Raw genomic sequence first — 23301 nt, 5'->3', positions numbered from 1 at the left:
TGTGAATGTCAAAAGATTATCATAAATGAAGGAAAACCAGATAACCCAAGTTAAGGAGTTTAGCGCTTCTGCTTGTATGGGAAGATGCAAGAATCTGGGCCACTGAAATCATTTTTTGATATCCACCTCACCTATCTGTATCCTGTAGTTTTACATCTTGTGTTCCCTCAAGGCTCACCATCTGTGGGGGCTGCAGCTGTTGAAAACTGACAATGTTTATTCACTGATATGGCAGGCAGTATTCCAATTCTCAGTATTAATCAAATGTTACAAAGTTTATTATACAAAATGAGTAAGTTCTGGGAAACTACTATATAATATAGAGCTTATACTTAAGAATACTATATTGTACACTCTCTAAGAGGGCAAATACTATGGTAAGTGTTCTTATCACACACAGAACACATAAAAGGTGAGAAGGCAACCGTTAGAATGGCCACGATCAAAAAATCTATGAACAATAAATGCTGGAGAAGGTGTACAGAAAAGAGAACATTCTTGCTTTGTTGGTGGGAATGTAAATTGATACAGCCACTATGGAGAACAGTATAGAAATTCCTTAAAAATTAGGAATAAAACTACCACATGATCTAACAATCCCACTACTGGGCATATACCCTTCAGAAGCCATAGCTGAATAAGACACATGTACTCCAATGTTAACTGCAGCACTATTTACAACAGCTAGGACGTGGAAGCCACTTACATGTCCATTGATAGATGAATGGATAAAGAAGCTGTGGTGCATATATAAACAACAGAAAACTACTAAGCAATAAAAAGGAACACATTTGAGTCAGTTCTAATGTGCTGGATAAACCTAGAGCCAATTATACAGAGTGAAGTAAGTCAGAAGGAGAAATGTAAATATCGTATACTGACGCATACCTATGGAATCTTGAGGGATGGTACTGATGAATGTATTTGCAGGTCAGGAATGGGGATGCAGACGTAGAGCTCAAACCACTGCTCTGTGATAACCAAGGCGGTGGGAAGGAGTGGGAGGTGGGAGGGAGGTTCCAGTGGAAGGGGAAATATGTATACCTATGGTTGATTCGTGTTGATGTATGGCAGAAACCAACACAATATTGTAAAGCAATGAAAAATATACTTTAACAAGGGTGAGAGGGTAATTTTGGAGGTAATGGATATGTTTATGGCATAAACTGCAGTGGCAGTTTCACAGCAGACTTAACTCCAAACTCATCCATTTATATACTTTAAATATATACAGGTTATTGTATGTCAATCATACCTTAATATATTGCTTTTTTTAAACAAACCAAACAAATTCTTGGGCTTCCAAGGTGGCTCAATGGTAAAGAATCCATCTGCATTGCAGGAGACATGGGTTTGATCCCTGAGTTAGGAAGATCCCCTGGAAAAGGAAATGGTAACCCACTCCAGTATTCGTGCCTGGGAAATCCCATGGGTAGAGGAGCCTGGTGGGCTATAGTCCATGAGGTTGCAAAGAGTCAGACATGACTGAGTAACTAAACAACAAACATACTCTTACCCTACGATTTAGTGGTCATGCTCCTCGGTGTTTAGCCAGACGAGCTGGAAACTTACATCCACACAAAACCTGCATGCAGTTCTTTACAGCAGCTTAACTCATATTTTCCAAAACTTAAAAAAAGCAACAATGGTGTCCTTTAGCAGGTAATCGGATAAGTAATGGAATACTGTTCAGTGCTAAAAATGAATAAGTTTCCAAACACTGAAGAGACATGGAGGAACGTTTGATGTGTATTACTAAGTGATAGAAACTAAGGTGCAAAGGCTACACACTGCATGATTCCAACTACATGACTCCTGGAAAAAAGCAAAACTATTGAAACAGTAAAAAGACCAATGGTTGCCTGGGACTGGGTGGGGATGGGCAGAGGGAGGGATGCACAGAGCACAGAGAGGTTTTGCTGCTGTGAAACTGACCCTATAGGGGTGGGTGCTGTTGTTTAGTCGCTCAGTCATGTCCGATACTTTGTGACCTCACAGATTGTAGCCTGACAGACTCCTCTGTTTATGGGATTTCTCAGGCAAGAACACTTGGGTGAGTTTCCTCTGTCTTCTCCAGGGGATCTTCCCATCCAGGGATTGAACCCGTGTCTCCTGCATGGGCAGATGGATTCTCTACCACTGACTCACCAGAGAAGCCCATAAGGCTGGATACAAGTCATCATCCATTTGTCTATACTCACAGAGGGTATAATACCAAATAAAGAAGCTAATGTAAGTAAGTGTGCTAATGATATATCAATGTAGCTTCCTAGATTGTACCAAACGGCCTACTCTGCTGGGGACATTGACAGTAGGGGAGGCTGTGCATGTGTCCAGGAGGAAGATACATGGGAACTCTCCATACTTTCTGCTCCATTTTGCTGTCATTCTAAGACTGCTTAAAAAAGTAAGCTTAAAAATCTAATGGGGCTGGGGTGGTGGCTCAGCCCCATACCCTTCGCTGGGGATTGCAGTCTTGAGTGCAGGGCCAGGCCCTCTTACCCCTCTATCCAAAAGGGGGTGGGCCCCTCAACCCTCATTCAGTTTGCTTGATCTGAATGCTGGCAGGGCCTGAGGGCTCCACTCTTTTAGGGTCTGAGAACATTTCCTGAGATCCAAAAGGATGTGAGGGTGGCATCGCTTGACCACACCTGCCATGCCATGAGTGACAACTGCATCAGGCAGGTTGAGAACGCATATGATGGTGATCCCACTGGGGGTGCTGACTCCATACCCTAAATCTGACTCGGGTGAAGGCCTAAGAGTTCCCCCTCTGCTGACCTGAGACCTCCGCCTCAAATCAAGCTCATCAATTTTCTGTTACCCCTGAGAAGGACATGAGGCCATCTCTTTCTGACATTTACAAGGATCTTCCATGGCAACAGGGAGGATTCGGTGAGGTCTCTGCTGATATGGGCTTGGCAAGCCTGCTCTCCTTCCTCCGGGCACACCTTAGAAATATTTCTCTCTACTGACCTGAGCTGGCCAAACTCGCTTAAAGGTCTGCTGACCTGGGCACCCTCTAAGGCGGGAGTCACAATTCCCCGAGAACTTTGAACATTAAGAGAGCGATTGCTCAGGCTGAGGACTTTGCCTGGGGCATGTTGCCCTCCCTCAGCCCACCTAAGGGCCTCTTCCTCCTGGCTCCTGTTTCTTTATTAAAAGTCTTCCTGGGCAAGGCCACATCCTGGCAACCTCTTGACCCATTAGCCTATTGAAAGCCTTTCAGAGACTGGGTTCCCGTACCAGGAGTGATGTGAAACAAGGAAGTTGTAAGGCAAGGCAGGATGGATGTCTTGACAAAGGATAAAACACCTTCATCTACCCCTTCTCTTTACTAGCCACACTTCAAATTTTATGTGACTTCTATTTGAAAAGTTTTAACTTCCAAATGCAAGGGGCTATCCAGCATGATTTCCTGGGCCCCTGATCGTTTAGGTTCTCTGACTTTGGATATTGTCACTAAATATTACCTTTCTCTGCTTTATTCAGACTTCTTAATTATTTTGATATGCTTATTGCTGTGGTTACATATTTCCATCCAGTGTTTTGGGCACAGAGATCTTCTTTTTATCACCTGACATCCATATTGAACCAGTCAATAAGAAGTATGGCAAATGAAGGAACAGAAAGTTGGCCTCAGGCTAGGAGGAATGGCTAAGTGTGGGCATCAGACTTATTTAGGCCAGGAGTCTACTTCCAACCTTGTCATTTAAGATCTGTGTGAAACTGAATACCTTACCAAACTCTGCGAGTCTCAATTTCTTCATCTATGAAATGGGTTTCAGAAGGTCTGTTTTGGGGACTGAGATTAATGCCTGTAAAATGCCTGGCCCATTGCCTGGCCTTTCCTGAGATTGTCAAGGATGCCAGTCCTTACTGTGATCAATCTGTCCCCAGGTATTCAAACCACTACACTGTGATTCAATTTTCAACCCAGGAGATGTCAAAGAATAAGCAGGGGTCTAGGGCAAAGAACACTCTATGAGAAAATTCCTGGTTAGCAAGGAAAACTAGCATATCCCAGTTAACAGTATGCCACTGAAAGTTACCATGAGGTAGACATCCTCAGTGGATGTAACACAAAGCTCCAAAATGTTTCAAGGCCCCTAACTTACCTATCTCTCACTTGCCCTTTTTTTATAAACCATTCCCACGTTCATTCATTTAACCACCCACAAGTGTCTATTCCTTCCCTATTGTTTGCTAAAATACAGTCAATATAACTTGATTTCAATTATTATTATTGTTTTTTTAGTGGCGTGGGCTCTGGTTTCCCTACCGAGGGCAGAGTGCACCAGTCCAGTGGCTTCAAGGCATCATCCCACCACAGGGGTGTGCCACCCTGATTTCTGGGAAACTCCATAGACAGAAGACTACATTAAAAAACATCTAATCTGCACAGTGTTTACCTGTACTGGAACATGGGCATAGGACACATTCCATGCCAGCTTCACATGATTTCTCTCTGATTTACTCACAATCCCAATGCACAGGCAGACTCAGAAAATACTGCAACTTAGGTTTCAAACACCAAAGGAAAGTCAATATCACAACTGTGTCACAAGTAATTTTGGGTTTCCCAGTGTTTTCATAAAATTTATGTTTACACTATACTGTAGGCTATTAAGTGGGCATAGCATTATGTCTCAGAACTATATATATATCTTAATTAAAAACACCTCTTTGCTAAGAAAAAAATGCTAATCATTATGTGAGACTTCTGTGAGTCCATCTTTTTTGCTGCTGAGGGTGTCAACATTGCAAGAGTTATCAAAATGGACACACAGACATGAAGTGAGCAAATGGTATTGGAAAGATGGAGCCGAAACACTTGCTGGAAGCAAGGTTGACTAACACAAACTTTCAATTTGGTAAAGAAAAAGAAAAAAGAAAAGAAAAGCAGTACCTGTGAATGCAATAAATCAAAGTGCAACAGAGTGAAGTGTGCCTCTAACTGTTAAGGGCAGTTCCCCATCCCAGGTTTTGTCTTTAAGCTATGCAGCCCACCACATGAGAACCTGGTCCCTGGTCACGATTACCGCAGCCTCATCCAGCCCGCCATGCACGCAACTTATAATCCTTCCCACTGAAGGACTTCCATTTTCCCAAGGCCCACCGCTACCTTGCATCAGGGAATTCACATTTGACTGCTGTCATGTCACCATTTCCTCTACATGACAGCTGCCTCTCGACTCTGTAACTTTATGGCCAGTGGCTAGATCTTTATCTCAGCTCTCCAAGTACTAGCACGGAGCATACTATGAGCCGAGGCTCAGTTCATGTTTGGGGAATAAATGAGCCTGTGAGCATGAGGTTGAAATTATTAGAATTTATTTCAACACTTTGAATTAACCAGGCATATACCGTTGCTTATAATTTTCTAAAACACAGAGAACAAGGGATGAGGGAACCAAATACTGACCATCTTCCTTTTCCTCTAGTTCTTGATCCCACATATTTTACTACTTTTTTGTATTTTCAAGGAAATAACATATTGCAATGCCATGTTATCTTTCACTGGCTTACAAAATAAGATGGAGGCTTCCCCATTTGCTTTACACAACAGAAAAACTCTTATCCTTAAGACCAACAAAAAATGGTTAAGTGTGACTGATGAATTTGTACACATATATGCTAGATAAGCTTTCATTTAGAAGCAACATTTGAAAAGTAGCAAGAACATAAAAACACAGGTTTATCTCTCTATTCCCCATACAGAACAGGAACACCAAGGTATTTTACACTGTGAACCCTCGGTGAGGTCCAGTCCTATACTTCTTGGAACACTGACTACTCTCTTGAGCCACAAAGTGCAGAATTTGCCTCAGCTTCACTAGGTGTGGAAGGAACTGCTGGAGGAACACTGGGACATCCGTTGGCTTGGGCCCTCTCTTCCTCATCTTTCAAGGCCTCTTCATACCAAAAGTGGAAGGCACTGGGATCCAAATGGTTAATCCTGGCCAGGAACTCCAGGACTCTCATCTTGCTTGTTTCAGCGTGTGCTCTCGGACCCCACAGGAACTCATAGCATGCTGGATCGCTGCCCGGCACTTGCCGATATTCCAAATACTTCAGCTGCACCAAATCTTGGGTGATGAGCTTCTTGGGCTCCCCAAATATGAAGCGCCTCTTCCCAGCATAGATATTCATCTTACTCAGGAAATCCCAGATGTATTCCTCTGTGGCACAGTTGCCCTTCATGAAGATCACACCCAGGAGATTCATCAGGAGACCGGTCTTGGGAAAACCCCTGCCACGGTGCACGATCCCATTGCGGGGGAGACTCATTTTGCTGACAAGGACATAAGAATGTTTGGCAGTGTTGTCTTTCTTCACGTCAATACCAAATACCACCTCCATGCTGTCAGAAGCTCTTTTGAGGATCCTGTGGTACTTTTTATCGATAATCTTCAGCATATTCACTTTCCTAATGGGCTTTCTCATCTTATACATGCGTAACAGGAACTGCACCAACAGATTTGTCGGCCTGGTTAGTGAGTGTTTTCCAGACTGCACATTGGAGACAGGGGCAAGAGAGGAATTGTGTGTTTTCCCAGTTTCCCCAAGGGGTCTTTTGGATGAACTTATGGGAGAAACACTTGCAGGCACAGGGGTGGTGGTCAGGGCCCCCCGAGGACGCTTGAGATGGTTACCAGACCTAGCACCGGACCTTCCCTTAGCATCAACCCCAGGACCAGGATTGGAGGAAGAAGAGAGTGCTTCCATCGTGGTGGCAGTGACCTGAGCGCCCCTCAGATCCTGGGTGCCATGCTGAGCCTGGCGGCGTTTGTCACAGGTGTGGAGCTTACTCTTCTTACCCCGAGGCATGGTGACTGTCGTCAGGGACAACAGGCAGGAGTGCAGGTAGAACAGCACGTGATCTGGGCAGAGAGGAGAGAGGGTGAAAGGGTGTGAGCGGCTGTGGCAGGGAGGCACCAATTTACTTTTAAGAAGGCCCACTCTGCAGGTTTCCACGTGGGCACTGCTCTGCGAACCCAGAGGACTTCTTTTCTGATCGCTCTGTCCTCTGAAAACTCTGTCAAAATAATTAAGGTGAGACTCAGGCTTCAGCCTGCCAGCCCTGCCTGCTGCCTCCTGAGGCTGAGGAGCAGTGGCCAGTCTAGTCCTTCTGGACAGCACCCTCCATTCTGGAGGGTGGGGGGTCCTCTCAGTTCATATTCAGGACAATCGCACCAACTTTTGGCAGGCACAGGGCCCCCTCCTCTGTGCGGCTCTAAGCTTATACCCCAGAGCCTGGTCCTCATCTTCCTGTGATACCTGAAGAAGTGAAGAGGTACCTCAGCCCAGTGTCCCTGGCAGGGGGCACCCACAGCAGTCAGCTCTAGGGAACTCTGTCCTGGGCTCACTGGGGTTTTCCATCCTCTTTCAGGGTCTTAAAGAATCTCTTAGATCAAGATTTACCAAAGAAGTAAGCCTAACAGCATTGTAGCAACTGTCCCCTGCCAACCACAGAGGCGAGACTTTGTGGATTTCGCTTTGTTACAGGAGGGGCAATGGTCCCTTGACTCCACATTCAGGTCCTCACCTTGCCTACAGGTCAGTCCTGGGAATCCACTCTCTTCCAAAGGAACACCCTGAACAGCAGTCCAAGCTCCTCGCCACCAGCACGGATTGTGGGGGGAGCCACTTCCAGCTAAGGCTGCCCTGTGCAGGATCTCTGAGGGATGATGGCAGGGGCAGGGCTCTGTGGGGACCCCATTGTTCAGTGTTCAGCTGTCCGTGGGTCATCGCTTAGGGTCCTCCATGTACCATCTATCAGAGCCCAGGAACCCTTGCTCTATGGACTTGAGTCCTCTTGCCCTCAAAGCCCTAGCCTCCCCAAATCCCTAGAGGGGAGTCAGGTCACGTCTCTGAGCATCTCTCCTTGACAGGAGGGGCACCACTCTGTGAGCCTTCCTCCTTGGTGGGAGAGACCCTCTCATTAGCACCGATGGTCCTCACCTTCACTGTGGTGATGGCCAAGGCACCCACCTCTGCAGAACTGGAGTTTGATCCTGACAGAGAAGCCCTTCCCGCCCCGAGACCAGACAGAAATGAGGAGGCTTCCCATCCCTATAACTCTGCCTGGAGCCTCTGGAGTCAGGTATAGGGGCAGGGGTCTGTAGAGCCTCCTCATTTGTGGGTCTAGTGATACTTCTTTCTTCACTCAGGGACCTCACCATGGTCCTGGCCAGTTTTGGGACCTGACCCTCAACCCGAGATTCTCCCTCTACTGAACCGAGGCCATTCTTCTTAGACTGAGACTTTGACCTCACAGAGAACTACAAGGCTTATAAGAGGGAATGTCCTGTCTGGGCATTGTAGGCCTTAGAGCAAGTTTGGGCAGGTCTCTGAATGACCTGTATTTTAGAGTTGTTGTCTCTCCAGTCCTCACTCATGGGGGCCCTCATTTTGTCTACCTCTTGGATTAAAAAATTCTTGGGGAACACCACATCCCAGCAAACTTTTGAGCAGTGTCCCTAATGCAGACTTTACAGTTTCATGTCCCTGACTTGACCTGACATTGGGAAAATAACACAGAAGTCAGGGGGCAGAATAGGGTGTGCTCCCAGAGAAAAACGCTAATTCATCCTTTTCAAAAGCCAGAGTCAGTCTCTTTTGAGACTTGTTTTAATTGATTTACAGGCATACTTTTAAAACATTGTACTTCATTTAATCATGCTTCACGGTATTGTGCTTCGTTACAAACTTAATGTTTGCATAACCCTGCATTGAACATATCCACGGCACCATTTTTCCAAAACCGAGTGTTCACTTGGGGTCCCTGTTCCACATATTGTTAATTCTTTAAATATTTTAAACTCTTTCCTTATTTTATTTCTTATGGAGCTCTGATCAGTTGTCTTTCTTACTAAGTAACTCTCTTATATATGTAAATTAAGCTATATACATTTTTTAGAGATTTTCTAGTAAGTGTATACAATAGGATTAACAACGTTTATAAACATGGGAATCCCCCAAATTCCTGTGATTTACTTTATGGTCATATTCACTTCATTGCAGTGATCTATAACCCAACCCACCATATCTGAGATATACGCACACTTCTAAAGGAAAGGAGCCCTCCAAGATGGCTTTGAGCTATTCTAATTGAGCTTATCTGACACCACATAGAGAGATAATCTTATTGTCACTATCATCTGTTTCTCCTCCTCACTGCTGTCATTTACTGAGGTAGCCTTCAAGGCTTTGTGTCTAAAGAAGTGTACTGGAATATATCCAGAGTCCTTACTTTTATCCCAATATACATTTGAGTGTTAAACAACACAAGCTCTGCTTAGGGTCAAGAGGAGTGTAACAGTGTGGGATCTAGAGGAATTCAGAGAGGAATCTAACTCCAGGCCTATCAGTCACTAGTGTCCCCAGCAAGGGCTCGCTGCCTGATGCACATAGAAGCCAATACTATGGAACAGGCTTTTGAGAGAAAAACTTTAATCCAACATGGAGTAGCAAGAAGACACGACGCAGGGCTCTCAAATCTGTCTCCTCAATCCAGAGTTTGAGGTAAAATTAAAGGGTTTAGGGGAACTGCAAACTTGGAAGCTAATTGGCTAGTCTTGAATTAGTTCATGTAAGCTATTCATGCTGCTAGAAACCAGATTTTCTGTACTGAAGAACGTCATACAGTTCTCCCATGGCAACATTCCTACTCTCAGAGTTTCACAGACTGAGCCCTCTTGGTTCGGGGGTCATCCTGAAAACAGGGGCTCCCTTTTGCACATGCCTGGTGCTGTCTCAAAAAATAACTCGAGGTTTCATTAACCAGCAACCTGTTTTAAGGAAGCAAAACAAGTTTAAGTTGGTTGATGTTTTATGTTTCAATCCCCCCACCCATCTCTCTTTGTACATTCTTCTATCTTGTGGGAAATCATCCTCAATTCGGTTAATGATTCTCAAATATTGTACAAAATGATAATCCCAAGTCTCAAATCTTTGTACCCACCAGACTGGAGTATTATATAAGCACTGACAAGGTTGGATTAATGGGTATTTAAGAAAGGTAATTATCAGAGATTTAACTTCCTTCACATGTCTCTTTATATGCTATAAAGTTTGGAGTTTTGGTGCCTGGATGGACTTATATTACTGTTGGGTTAGCTGTCCTGGCTCTTCCTGGCCACTCATCAGCCCAAACTGAGCTCTGCAGTTGAATGACCAATTTCTTCCACTGTTCAGTTCAGTTCAGTTCAGCCAGTCAGTCATGTTCAACTCTTTGCAACCCTATAGACTGCACTTCCACTGTAGTGCTCAAAATAGTTTACATTTTGGCCAGCAAACAGAGCCTGGACCAACTGTCTTACCAATGCTTGATGCCTCTTCCCAGCCTTCATGGATTGCAGTCGACCTCAACCAGCACTCTTATCAGGAGCTTGAGGTCTCTGGATGAGGCAGAAATGTTGGCTTCCCCTGGAAAACCCCTGCATTCATGGGAGCTGTAGGAAAGCCATCAGGGCTTGTCTATCTGTGGCTCAGAGTGCTTTGCTCCTTTCTAGGGAGAAAATGGGCAAACTAGAGGCATCACCCCTTAATTTAGGACCCAATTCCATCTCCTAGTTTGGTTTCTGGGAAGAGTTGGCTGTATGAATTCCCTGGAGAAACCACTGAGAAGAATGGACAGTCTCAAGGTGAACAGCTTGGATCTGAGGGTTCACTTAAAACAACCCTGAAAAATTTTCCATTATATGGTTGTCAATCTGTAGCTTGAGAGGCACGTGTGCTACCCAGCTTCCAAGGAATCCGTCCCACCATTTTCAAGACTGGAGCCCATTTGGTCAGAGGCTCCTAATATTTCCACCCTGCCATGTGCTGAAGGCATGCTTGTCTACTAAAGACGGGCATATGCACACTTAGACTCTGTCTCACCCTCTACCTTGAAAAACTTACCTAGTGAGGCAGAGGGTGAAAGAGTGATTGCATCATGTTGAAGAAAGTGAAAGAGGAAGCTGTCTTAAACTCAGCCAGAGCTGAGTTTGAGAGAAGAATTCAGGAGCACACGTGTTTAAACACTGATTTCCTCACTTCCTTTCTGAGCATGCTGGGGTTTAATCTTTCTGGTAGATGACCAAAACATTTTACCACTCCAGCAGAGATCACACACAGACAAGCAAATCTAGATATCTGGGCAATTTTCAGGGGAAATACATTCAATCCCAAGGCTTCTATGTAGCCCATTACCTTTAAGACCAGAACCAAAGGTTATTTTTCCTGGTAACATTTCATTTTTAACATCACGCACACACATTTATAAGCAGTTCAATGCTACCTCCCAGCTATTCTGGCTCATACAGAAGAGGACTAGACTTTTTAGTGAAGAAATACCAGAATGTGTCCAATTGTATGAAATTCCTTTAACCAGGGCTCAGGGTATGTTCTTATGGCAGGGGGGCCACATTTTCCTGCTTTACACTCTCTCATTTTACCTCTATGCTCTCACCACACCAAGGTAATCAGGGCTGATTTCATTAAGAATGTACTTGTGTGAAATTCAAAGGATCATAAAAGACTACTACAGACAACTATATGCAAATAAAATGGATAACCTAGAAGAAATAGACAGATTCTTAGAGAGGTACAACCTTCCAAGACTGAACAAGGAAGAAATAGAGAATGTAAGCAGACCAATCACAAGTTCTGAAATTGAAACAGTGATTTAACAATTTCCAATACCCAAAAGTCCAGGACCACATGGTTTCACAGATGAATTCTATCAAACAGAGAAGAGTTATTACCTATCGATCTCAAAGTCTTCCAAAAAATTGCAGAGGAAGAAACACTCCCAAGATCATTCTACGAGGCCACCATCACCCTGATAGCAAAATCAGACAAAGATTCACCAAAAGAGGAAATTACAGGCCAATGTCACTGAAGAACATAGGTGCAAATCCTGAACAGAATACTCACAAACCAAAAATGACAGTCTCTTCAATAAGTGGTGCTGTGAAAATTGGGCAGCTACATGGAAAACAATGAAGGGTAGTTCATTCAGGGTAGTTTTCCATTCCAGGCTTAAGCCTCTCAAGTTTGAGACCCAGCATCTGAGGGTCTGACCCCTATTCAGTGTTTCCACAGCCTCCCTGGTGGGCTCGCCATGTAGCCTAACTTAAAACTACCTTCCACTGCCAGACTTTTATTGCCCTAAAGTCTCCAAGTACCTTGCCTCAGTGTATTTACACTAGACTCCTCATGAGGAAGCCCTCAATCCCCTCACCTCCTTACACCTCATTTTTATTGGGCCGCTAGATCTCAGGTCACCAGCTACTTTATATGAATGCTGCTCTTAGACTCTAGAATTCTATAAGAAGGGGTTCAGTTTATTTTTCTTGCTGCTACTACTGCTGCTAAGTCACATTAGTCGTGTCCAACTCTGTGCAACCCCATAGATGGTAGCCCACCAGGCTCCCCCGTCCCTGGGATTCTCCAGGCAAGAACACTAGAATGGGTTGCCATTTCCTTCTCCAATGCATGAAAGTGAAAAGTGAAAGTGAAGTTGCTCAGTCGTGTCTGATCCTCAGCGACCCCATGAACTGCAGCCTTCCATGGGATTTTCCAGGCAAGAGTACTGGAGTGGGGCAAAACCACCCAGAAGCCTTCTAAAGAGCAGATGCTAAGTTGATATTTGAACAACTATAGTGCACGTTTGCAAGAAAGCAATTTTACTGGGATTTCACTTCTACTACCTTCTTAAATAAGCTAAGCTAATCCAGGTAAATAAACTTCAATTTTACAAAGAAAGACTAAAACAAAACAAATCAAGATGTGAATACCTCTTAAGATTTTTTTCCATATCTGATAATCACACAGACTTCACTGTGGAAAAATTTCCATTTTCCAAAAAAAATCCATATTCCAATATTATGTTGTGTTATTCTGAATGACAAGAAATGATTCATGGATTTCATTCTGTGCTATGTAATACGAAAATTCTGATTTTTCAACTTGATAATCTGCAGTATATGTGGGAGCTGTGTCATTAGTATACTTGGACTCTGAATCTAAACACATCTTTAATTAAAAGGAACAACATTTAAAGTCAGAAAAAAGAAAAATCTGCAATTTGCGCATATTGTATAGGAAAACAATTATGTTTTATGCTGAATTTCCATGAGCCCCACCGTGGCCCTCTGCTAGTGGGAAGATTGCCTGCTTTCTTGAAATGCAATGTGAAGTATCTGCTCAGACTTCACTAGGGGTGGGAGGAGCTTTGGACATGCTCCGGAAAGTGCACTGGCCCTGGCACCATAGGAGCCTGGCTGCAGCTCTGGCTCTGGCTCTCTCTCTTCCAGCTCTCAAAGCCTCTTCATACCAGAACGGGAAGGCACTGGACTTGGTATCGTTGACATTAGCCCCAAACTCCCACATTCTTTTATATACCTCTATCACGGAAGCATCCCTTATTAGTTCACAAAATTGTACTCACTCCTTTTTATAGCTTCGTAGTAATCCACTCTGTGGATATATCATGTTGCCTCAATTAACATGTGCATGGACATTTACGTATTTTCCTATGGTTGTGGATGTCTCTTCAAAGTTAATTTCTGGAAACACTGAATTACTGGCTCAAATGTAAAAGCACATTTAATTTTCTGACATTACCAAATTGTATTTATGCTCTAATCTCATTCTTTGACATGTAGCTCTCAAAGAATGAGATCAGCATATTCTCTAACACCATATACAAAAGTAAACTGAAAATGGATTAAAGACCTAGCTATAAGAGGGGAAACCGTAAAACTTAGAAGATAAAAAGAGCAGAACACTCTTTGACATAAATCAAAACAATATTTTTTGGATCTGTCTCCTAAAACTAGGGAAATAAAAGCAAAAATAAATAAATGGGTGGTAATTAAAGTTAAAAGCTTTTGCACAGCAAAGGAAACCATCAACAAAATGAAAAGCCAACCTACTATATGGGAGAAAATATTTGCCAATGATATCACCAATAAGGGGTTAATATCCAAAATATATAAACAGTTGATATAACAGTTTAAAAAAAACAATCAAGAAAAAGATGGGCAGAAGACTTAAATACACATTTTTCAAAGAAGACATACAAATGGCCAAGAGGCACATGAAAAGATGTTCAACATCATTAATCATCATATGAATGCAAATTAAACCCACAATGAGGTATTATCTTATACCTATCAGAAGGGCTATCATCCCAAAGGAAGAGAAGTCACAAATGCTGGTGAACATGTGGACAAGATCTGTACACTGTTGGTGGGAATGTTAATTGGTGCAGCCACCATGGATAACAGTAAGGAGGGTCCTCAAAATCTAAAAACAGACCAAACAAATGACCCAGCAATCCCACTCCTGGGTGTATATCTGAAAAAAAAGTAACCCGCTAATTTGGATGGTCTCTGTCAGGTACGCGATGCTTGTCTGAGTCTAAGTGTTTCCACTGCTCGTCTCCCCTTCCCCTCCAGCCTCATCTACTCTCTGCCAGGGAGCCCTCCCCAGTCCAACCTCCCTGGTTATTAAGAAGGCACCTGTGTCTGGCAGAGACAGTGTGAGATGAAGAGATAGTCCTTCCCAGCCACCAGATAATCAGGAGGTTTAGCCGGATGTTTGAGCACACACTGAGACAGTGAGGAGTCAGACAAAAAGCACAGACTGTGGCACTGAAATGGATTAATAAGGAACTTAGTGATGTGGCCAGTGACCCTCCAGCACAATATTCTTCAGGTCCAGTTGGGGATGATACATTTCATTGGCAAATCACAATTATGAAAAAGAATGGCAGCCCATATCAAGGCAGTGTATTCTCTTTGACTATTCATTTCCGTAAAGACTACCCGTTCATACTACCTAAGGGTGCATTTGCAACAGAATTTATCATCCAGACATGAACACTAATGGCAGCACTCGGCTCGCTACTCTAAGATCACTGTGGTCTCTTGCTTTCATGATTTCTAGAGTTCTGGTGTCCATTTGTTCCCTGATATGCGATCAGAACCCAGATGATAGCCTCCCCAGTACCAGAGGTTGCATAGATCTATAAAACAGAAATAAGTAAAAAGAATTTTTCAGGAATGTACTCAGAAGTATGCCATGTGATGCTACCTTAAAGTCAGAATAACCTGCATTAAAGCTTGAATAAACTTTAAATTACTGCTAAAAATGAAAAAAAAGACCCACTAATTCGAAAAGATCCAGACAATGGAATATTACTCAGTCATAAAAAAGAATGAACTTTTGCCCTTTTCAAGTACATGGATTGATTGGAAGGTATTATGTTAACTGAAATATGTGAGATAGAGGAAGACAAATGCTGTATAATATCATTTATATGGAGAATTAAAAAATAAAACAGACTAAGGAGATGAAGCAGACTCACAGATACAGAGAACAAGCTAGTAGTGGTTACCAGTGGAGAGCAGCAAGGGGGAGGGTAAGGGCAGGGATAGAAGATTAAGAGGTGCAAACTAATATGTAAAAAATAGATAAGCTACAAGGATATATTGCAATAAAGGGGATATACCCAATATTTTATAATAACTATAAATGGAACATAACGTTTATAAACTGTGAATCACTTTGTCATGTACCTGAAACATAAAATATTGTACATCAACTATGAAAATTAAGTGAAAGTGTTAGTTGCTCAGTCTTGTTCAACTCTTTTTGACCCTAAGGACGGTAGTCTGCCAGGCTCCTCTATTGATGGAATTCTCCAAGTACGAATTACCCACTGGAGTGGGTAACCATTCCCTTCTCCAGGGGATCTTCCTGACTAAGTGATCAAACCCAGGTCTCCTACATTGCAGGCAGATTCTTTGCCATCTGAGCCACCAGGGAAGACCATAACAACTATACTTCGCTTTAAAAATATGTATTCTGGGGCGGTCCTAAGATGGCAGAGGAATAGGACAGGGAGACCACTTTCTCCCCCACAAATTCATCAAAAGAACATTTAAACACTGAGTAAATTCCACAAAACAACTTCTGAATGACACTGAGTAAATTCCACAAAACAACTCCTGAATGACAGCAGAGGACATCAGGCACCCAGAAAAGCAGCCCATTGTCTTTGAAAGGAGGTAGGAAAAAATATAAAAGATGAAAAAAGAGACAAAAGAGGTAGGGACAGAACTCCATCCCAGAAAGGGAGTCTTAAAAAGAGAAGTTTCCAAACACCAGGAAACACTTTCACTGCCGAGTCTGTGGCGAGCCTTGAAGCACAGAGGGCAACATAACAAGGAAGAAAAATAAATAAATAATTAAAACCCACAGATTACAAGCCCAACGGTAACTCCCCCAGTGGAGAAGCAGCACAGACGCCTGCACCTGGCACTAGTAAGCGGGGGCTGGGCAGGGAGGTGAGGGCTGTATTGCTTAGAGTAAGGATCTGGCCTGAATGCCCTGAGGGCAATCTGAGGAAAGTAACTTGGACTAGCAAACCAGACTGTGGGATATCTACCAGCCCTAAGACACCACCAGCCCTAAGACACCACCAGGCCCATGCACAGAACAAAGGACTGAACAGAACTAGCCGGCTGCAGACCATCCCCCTCTGGTGACAGGCAGCCAGAGCTGGAAGGGGGCAATCGCAGTCCCAGAGAGACATTATCTACCAAACCTCAAGCAGGCTTCTTTGCTAACTAAGACTTCTTGGGGTTCTGGACATCTATCTGCAAAGGTGCGCCGGTTGTACACCCAGAAAATCGAGCAGCAGGGATGGGGGAGGAGATAAGTTGCAGTGACTGTACTCACCGAACACCTCATCACCTGAGCTGCTCAGACCTGGGAAGGGCACAAAATGCAGGCCCAACTGAGTCTGCATCTCTGAGGACGACCCGAGTGCCTGAACCTGAGCCACTTAGACCTGGGAGGTGCATGCCACCCAGGGCCGGCCTTGGATGGTTCCCGGCGGAGCAACCTAGAGCCTGAGCAGTGTGGGCAGGGAGGGCACACGTGCTGTGAGTGGGGACAGGCCCAGTGTGGCTGAGACACTGCAAGCACATGCCAGTGTTATTTGTTTGCAGCATCCCTCCCTCCCCACAGTGAGACTGAACAAGTGAGCCTAAAAAAGTGTCCACCACCGCCCCCTTGTGTCAGGGTGGAAATTAGACACCGAAGAGACCAGCAAACAGAAGAAGCTAAAACAGAGGGAACCGCCTTGGAAGTGACAGATGCAATAGATTAAAACCCTGTCGTTAGTACTGACTACATAGGAAGGGGCCTATAGATCTTGAGAAATATAAGCCGGACCAAGGAACTATCCGAAAATGAACTGACCCCACACTACCCACAACACCACCAAAGTCCTAGATATAATTTTACTATTTTTATGATCTTTCTTTTTTTTTAATTAAAAAAAATTAAGTCCTTTGTTATAAATCACTGCGTTCTTGCTATGTAGAAATGTAACTTTATCAGTATTTTAAGACTAAACAGATCTTAAGGGGAACATTGGTGAAGGGTTTTCATTTGTTGGGCTGATGTTTGCTGTTAAATCTCCATATTCCCTGCCCTTACAATGAATAAAACTAGCATATAGGAGAAATAAGTATTAACCTTTAAGATTAATCATGTTAACCTTAGGTTAAATAAATTCCTTTCTTAGTTGTAACCCACTACACCCTCACCCTATAGGAATGCAACTTTATCTGCTACCTTCAGAGGGTGGTGCCTGGTTTAAGAAAAAACACCCTTGGAAAAAATAAGTTTTCTGGTTAACTGACCATTATCAGAAAGAAAGGGCTGTAAAATGTCAGCAGGCCTCATGGCCAGAAGATGATGTAAAACCCCTAAGACCTTTTTTAATACATTTATGTGAAGCACCTGATTTTGATAAAGGTCAGGACTGCTGACCCCCGCATGACTTTAAAATTTCCATGTGTCTCTATGTGTAACAAAAGGTATATAAGCAAACCTAAAAAATAAAGAGATGGGATCAGTTTCTGGAAAGAGTGATTCCCCCATGTCGTTCTTTCTTACTCCCCGTTTTTCTGGCTGAATTCTCATCTGGAGCGTGGGTGCTCGCCACGTCTACTTACTCGCCCCGGCTTTTAAGTTCCACGTGAGAAGGAGCCCAAGGAGGGGCACCTTCTGATATTCAAGTGGTGCCGGTGGCCCAACGTAGATGGCACAAATTCCTTGTCTTGGAATTTTATTGGTATCCCACGTAAACCAAGTTATTCAGCCTCTTTTTCTCCACTAATATTTCCTACTACACTATCCGTTTCTAATCTCTCTATATATCTGTAATTAAATATGTGATTTCCTAGGATGCTGATTCTGTCTCCCCTTCGAATTACCCTGGATCCACTGGGGCTGGAATCCGGCACTTAGAAAAGTATAACTTTCCAAAACTGAACCAGAAAGAAATAGAAAATCTTAACAGACCCATCACAAGCACGGAAATTGAAACTGTAATCAGAAATCTTCCAGCAAACAAAAGCCCAGGCCCAGACGGCTTCACAGCTGAATTCTACCAAAAATTTAGAGAAGAGCTAACACCTATCCTACTCAAACTCTTCCAGAATATTGCAGAGGAAGGTAAACTTCCAAACTCATTCTATGAGGCTACCATCACCCTAATACCAAAACCAGACAAAGATGCCACAAAAAAAGAAAACTATAGGCCAATATCACTGATGAGCATGATGCAAAAATCCTTAACAAAATTCTAGCAATCAGAATCCAACAACACATTAAAAAGATCATAGACCATGACCAAGTGGGCTTTATCCCAGGGATGTGAGGATTCTTCAATATATGCAAATCAATCAATGTAATACCCCATATTAACAAATTGAAAAATAAAAGCCATATGATTATCTCAATAGATGCAGAGAAAGCCTTTGGACAAAATTCAACATCCATTTATGATAAAAACTCTCCAGAAAGGAGGAATAGAAGGAACATACCTCAACATAATAAAAGCTATATATGACAAACCCACAGCAAACATTATCCTCAATGGCAAAAACTTGAAAGCATTTCCCCTAAAGTCAGGAACAAGACAAGGGTGCCCACTCTCACCACTACTATTCGACATAGTTTTGGAAGTTTTGGCTGGAGCAATCAGAGCAGAAAAAGAAATAAAAGGAATCCAGATTGGAAAAGAATAAAACTTTCACTGTTTGCGGATGACATGATCCTCTACATAGATAACCCTAAAGACTCCACCAGAAAATTACTAGAGCTAATCAATGAATAGTGTAAAGTTGCAGGATATAAAATCAACACACAGAAATCCCTTGCATTCCTATACATTAACAATGAGAAAACAGAAAGAGAAATTAAAGAAACAATTCCATTCACCATTGCAATGAAAAGAATAAAATACTTAGGAATATATCTACCTAAAGAAACAAAAGACCTATAGATAGAAAACTATAAAACGCTGGTGAAAGAAATCAAACAAGACATGCACAGATAGAGAAATATACCATGTTCATGGATTGGAAGAATCAATATAGTGACGATGATTATACTACCCAAAGGAGTCTATAGATGCAATGCAATCCCTATCAAGCTACCAACTGTATTTTTCACAGAATTAGAACAAATAATTTCACAATTTGTATGGAAATACAAAAAACCTTGAATAACCAAAGCAATCTTGAGAAAGAAGAATGGAACTGGAGGATTCAACCGGCCTGACTTCAAACTCTACTACAAAGCCACAATCATGAAGGCAGTATGGTACTGGCACAAAGACAGAAATGTAGATCAATGGAACAAAACAGAAAGCCCAGAAGTAAATCCATGCACCTATGGACACCTTATCTTTGACAAAGGAGGCAAGAATATACAATGGAGAAAAGACAATCTCTTTAACAAGTGGTGCTGGGAAAACTGGTCAACCACTTGTAAAAGAATGAAACTAGGTCACTTTCTAACACCGCACACAAAAATAAACTCAAAATGGATTAAAGATCTAAATGTAAGACCAGAAACTATGAAACTCCTAGAGGAGAACATAGGCAAAAGACTCTCTGACATAAATCACAGCAGGATCCTCTATGACCCACCTCCTAGAGTATTGGAAATAAAAGCAAAAATAAATGAATGGTAACTAAATAAACTTAAAAGCTTCTGCACAATGAAGGAAACTATAAGCAAGGTGAAAAGACAGCCTTCAGAATGGGAGAAAATAATAGCAAATAAAGCAACTGACAAACAACTTATCTCAAAAATATACAAGCAACTTATGCAGCTCAATTCCAGAAAAATAAATGACCCAGTAAAAAAATAGGCCAAAGAACTAAATAGACATTTCTCCAAAGAAGACATACAGATGGCTAACAAACACATGCAAAGATGCTCAACATCACTCGTTATCAGAGAAATGCAAATCAAGACCACAATGAGGTACCATTTCACCAGTCAGAATGGCTGCAATCCAAAAGTCTACAAGCAATAAATGCTGGAGAGGGGGTAGAGAAAGGAAACCCCCTTACACTGTTGGTGGGAATACAAACTAGTACAGACACTATGGAGAACAGTGTGTCAATTCCTTAAAAAACTGGAAATAGAACTGCCTTCAGTTCAGTTCAGTTGCTCAGCCATGTCCGACTCTTTGTGACCCCATGAATCGCAACACGCCAGGCCTCCCTGTCCATCACCAACTCCCGGAGTTCACTCAGACTCACGTCCATTGAGTCAGTGATGCCATCCAGCCATCTCATCCTCGGTCATCCCCTTCTCCTCCTGCCCCCAATCCCTCCCAGAATCAAAGTCTTTTCCAGTGAGTCAACTCTTCACATGAGGTGGCCAAAGTACTGGAGTTTCAGCTCCAGCATCATTCCTTCCAAAGAAATCCCAGGGCTCATCTCCTTCAGAATGGACTGGTTGGATCTCCTTGCAGTCCAAGGGACTCTCAAGAGTCTTCTCCAACACCACAGTTCAAAACCATCAATTCTTTGGCGCTCAGCCTTCTTCACAGTCCAACTCTCACATCCATATATGACCACAGGAAAAACCATAGCCTTGACGAGATGGACCTTAGTCGGCAAAGTAATGTCTCTGCTTTTGAATATGCTATCTAGGTTGCTCATAACTTTTCTTCCAAGGAGTAAGCGTCTTTTAATTTCATGGCTGAAATCACCATCTGCAGTGATTCTGGAGCCCCCCAAAATAAAGTCTGACACTGTTTCCACTGTTTCCCCATCTATTTCCCATGAAGTGATGGGGCTGGATGCCATGATCTTTGTTTTCTGAGTGTTGAGCTTTAAGCCAACTTTTCCACTCTCCAAGTTCACTTTCATCAAAAGGCTTTTTAGCTCCTGTTCACTTTCTGCCATAAGGGTGGTGTCATCTGCATATCTGAGGTTATTGAGATTTCTCCCGGCAATCTTGATTCCAGCTTGTGTTTCTTCCAGTCCAGCGTTTCTCATGATGTACTCTGCATATAAGTGAAATAAGCAGGGTGACAATATACAGCCCTGACGTACTCCTTTTCTTATTTGGAACCAGTCTGTTGTTCCATGTCCAGTTCTAACTGTTGCTTCCTGACATGCATACAGATTTCTCAAGAGACAGGTCAGGTGGTCTGGCATTCCCATCTCTTTCAGAATTTCCCACAGTTTATTGTGATCCACACAGTCAAAGGCTTTGGCATAGCCAATAAAGCAGAAATAGATGTTTTTCTGGAACTCTCTTGCTTTTTCCATGATCCAGCAGATGTTGGCAATTTGATCTCTGGTTCCTCTTCCTGACCCAGCAATCCTACTGATGGGCATACACACCGAGGAAACCAGAATTGAAAGAGACACATGTACCCCAATGTTCATCGCAGCACTGTTTATAATAGCCAGGACATGGAGGCTACCTAGATGTCCATCAGCAGATAAATGGATAAGAAAGCTGTGGTATATATACACAATGGAGTATTCCTCAGCCAGTAAAAAAAATACATTTGAATTGGTTCTAATGAGGTGGATGAAACTGGAGCCTATTATACAGAGTGAAGTAAGCCAGAAAGAAAAACACCAATACAGTTTACTAACGCATATATATGGAATTTAGAAAGATGGTAATGATAACCCTGTATGCGAGACAGCAAAATGACACAGATGTATAGAACAGTCTTTTGGACTCTGTGGGAGAGGGAGAGGGTTGGATGATTTGGGAGAATGGCATTGAAACATGTATAATATCATATATGAAATTAATCGCCAGTCCAGGTTTAATGCATGATACAGGATTCTTGGGGCTGGTGCACTGGGATGACCCAGAGGGATTGTACGGGGAGGGAGGTAGGAGGGGTGTTCAGGATGGGGAACAGATGTACACCCATGGTGGATCATGCTGATGTATGGCAAAACCGATACAATATTTTAAAGTAATTAGCCTCCAATTAAAATAAATAAATTTAAATTAAAACAAAAAAATAAAAATATGTTCTCTCAGGAGAATATATTCTCTCAGGAGGAAATAATATTCTCTCAGGAACTTTCACATATAGAATACAGTATTTTTTTTAATTTTAATTTTTACTTTATTTTAGTTTACAATACTGTATTGGTTTTGCCATACATTGTACTATCATGTAAGAAACGAATCGCCAGTCTATGTCCAATACAGTATTATTAACTATGGGCTTCCCTGGTGGCTCAGTGGTAAAGAATCTGCCTGTTGATGTGGGAGATACAGGTTCAATTCCTGGGTTGGGAAGATCCCCTGGAGGAGGACATGGCAACTCAATCCAGTATCCTTGCATGGAAAATTCCAAAGACAGAGGAGGCTGGCAAGCTACAATCCAGGGGGTTGCAGAGAGCAGGAAACGACTTGGCGACTTAACAACAATGATTAACTGCAGTCACCATGCTGTATATTATATCCCTAGGGCTTCTTTATTTTGTAAGTGAAAGTTGTGAATCTTTATGCCATTTGGTCACTTACACCCGTTTCATCCATCCTGCAACCCCTTCTTGTGGCAACCGCCAATCTGCAACATGAATGACCTAGAGATTATCATACTGATTGAGGTGATTCAGACAGAGAAGGAGAAATATTATATGACATATCTTATATGTATAATTTAAAAAGAGATGATACAAATGAATTTAACTACAAAATAGAAAGACTTTCAGTCTCAGAGAAGAAGTTTATGGTTGCCGCTGGGGAAGGATGTGGGACAGGGATAGTTAGGGGATTTGGGATGGACATGTACACACTGCTATATTTAAAATGGTTAAGCAACAAGGATGTACTGTATCACACAGGGAACTCTGCTTAGTATTATGTGGCAGTATTGATGGAGGTTTGGGGGAGAGTGGATACGTGTATATGTATGGCTGAGCCCCTTCACTGTTCACCTGA

The 23301-nt window shown here is 42.7% G+C and overlaps 1 protein-coding gene and 1 pseudogene across 3 annotated transcripts in view; one reads left to right on the top strand and one right to left on the bottom strand.

The window, feature by feature from the left end:
* Positions 1–5317: 5317 nt before the first annotated feature.
* LOC138930955 (melanoma-associated antigen B3-like) overlaps positions 5318–23301 on the bottom strand; it is a 39426-nt gene continuing 21442 nt past the window's right edge. For 2 of the 3 annotated variants that reach the window (XM_070291469.1, XM_070291471.1), the window contains exon 2: positions 5318–6884. In XM_070291469.1, the coding sequence (XP_070147570.1) occupies positions 5794–6884 (1091 nt within the window). In that variant the 3' untranslated portion in view covers positions 5318–5793. Of the gene's footprint in view, positions 6885–16740; positions 16974–23301 lie in introns of those variants that run through there. The other variant, XM_070291470.1, reaches the window with a different exon arrangement.
* On the top strand, positions 13232–15084 carry LOC138930071 (ubiquitin-conjugating enzyme E2 D3 pseudogene; annotated as a pseudogene).

Source organism: Ovis canadensis, chromosome X (genome assembly GCF_042477335.2).
Source record: "Ovis canadensis isolate MfBH-ARS-UI-01 breed Bighorn chromosome X, ARS-UI_OviCan_v2, whole genome shotgun sequence".
In the NCBI taxonomy this organism is placed as follows: domain Eukaryota; kingdom Metazoa; phylum Chordata; class Mammalia; order Artiodactyla; family Bovidae; genus Ovis; species Ovis canadensis.
The sequence above is the reverse complement of the archived record's forward strand: the minus strand, read 5'-3'. Positions and strand labels throughout refer to the sequence as shown.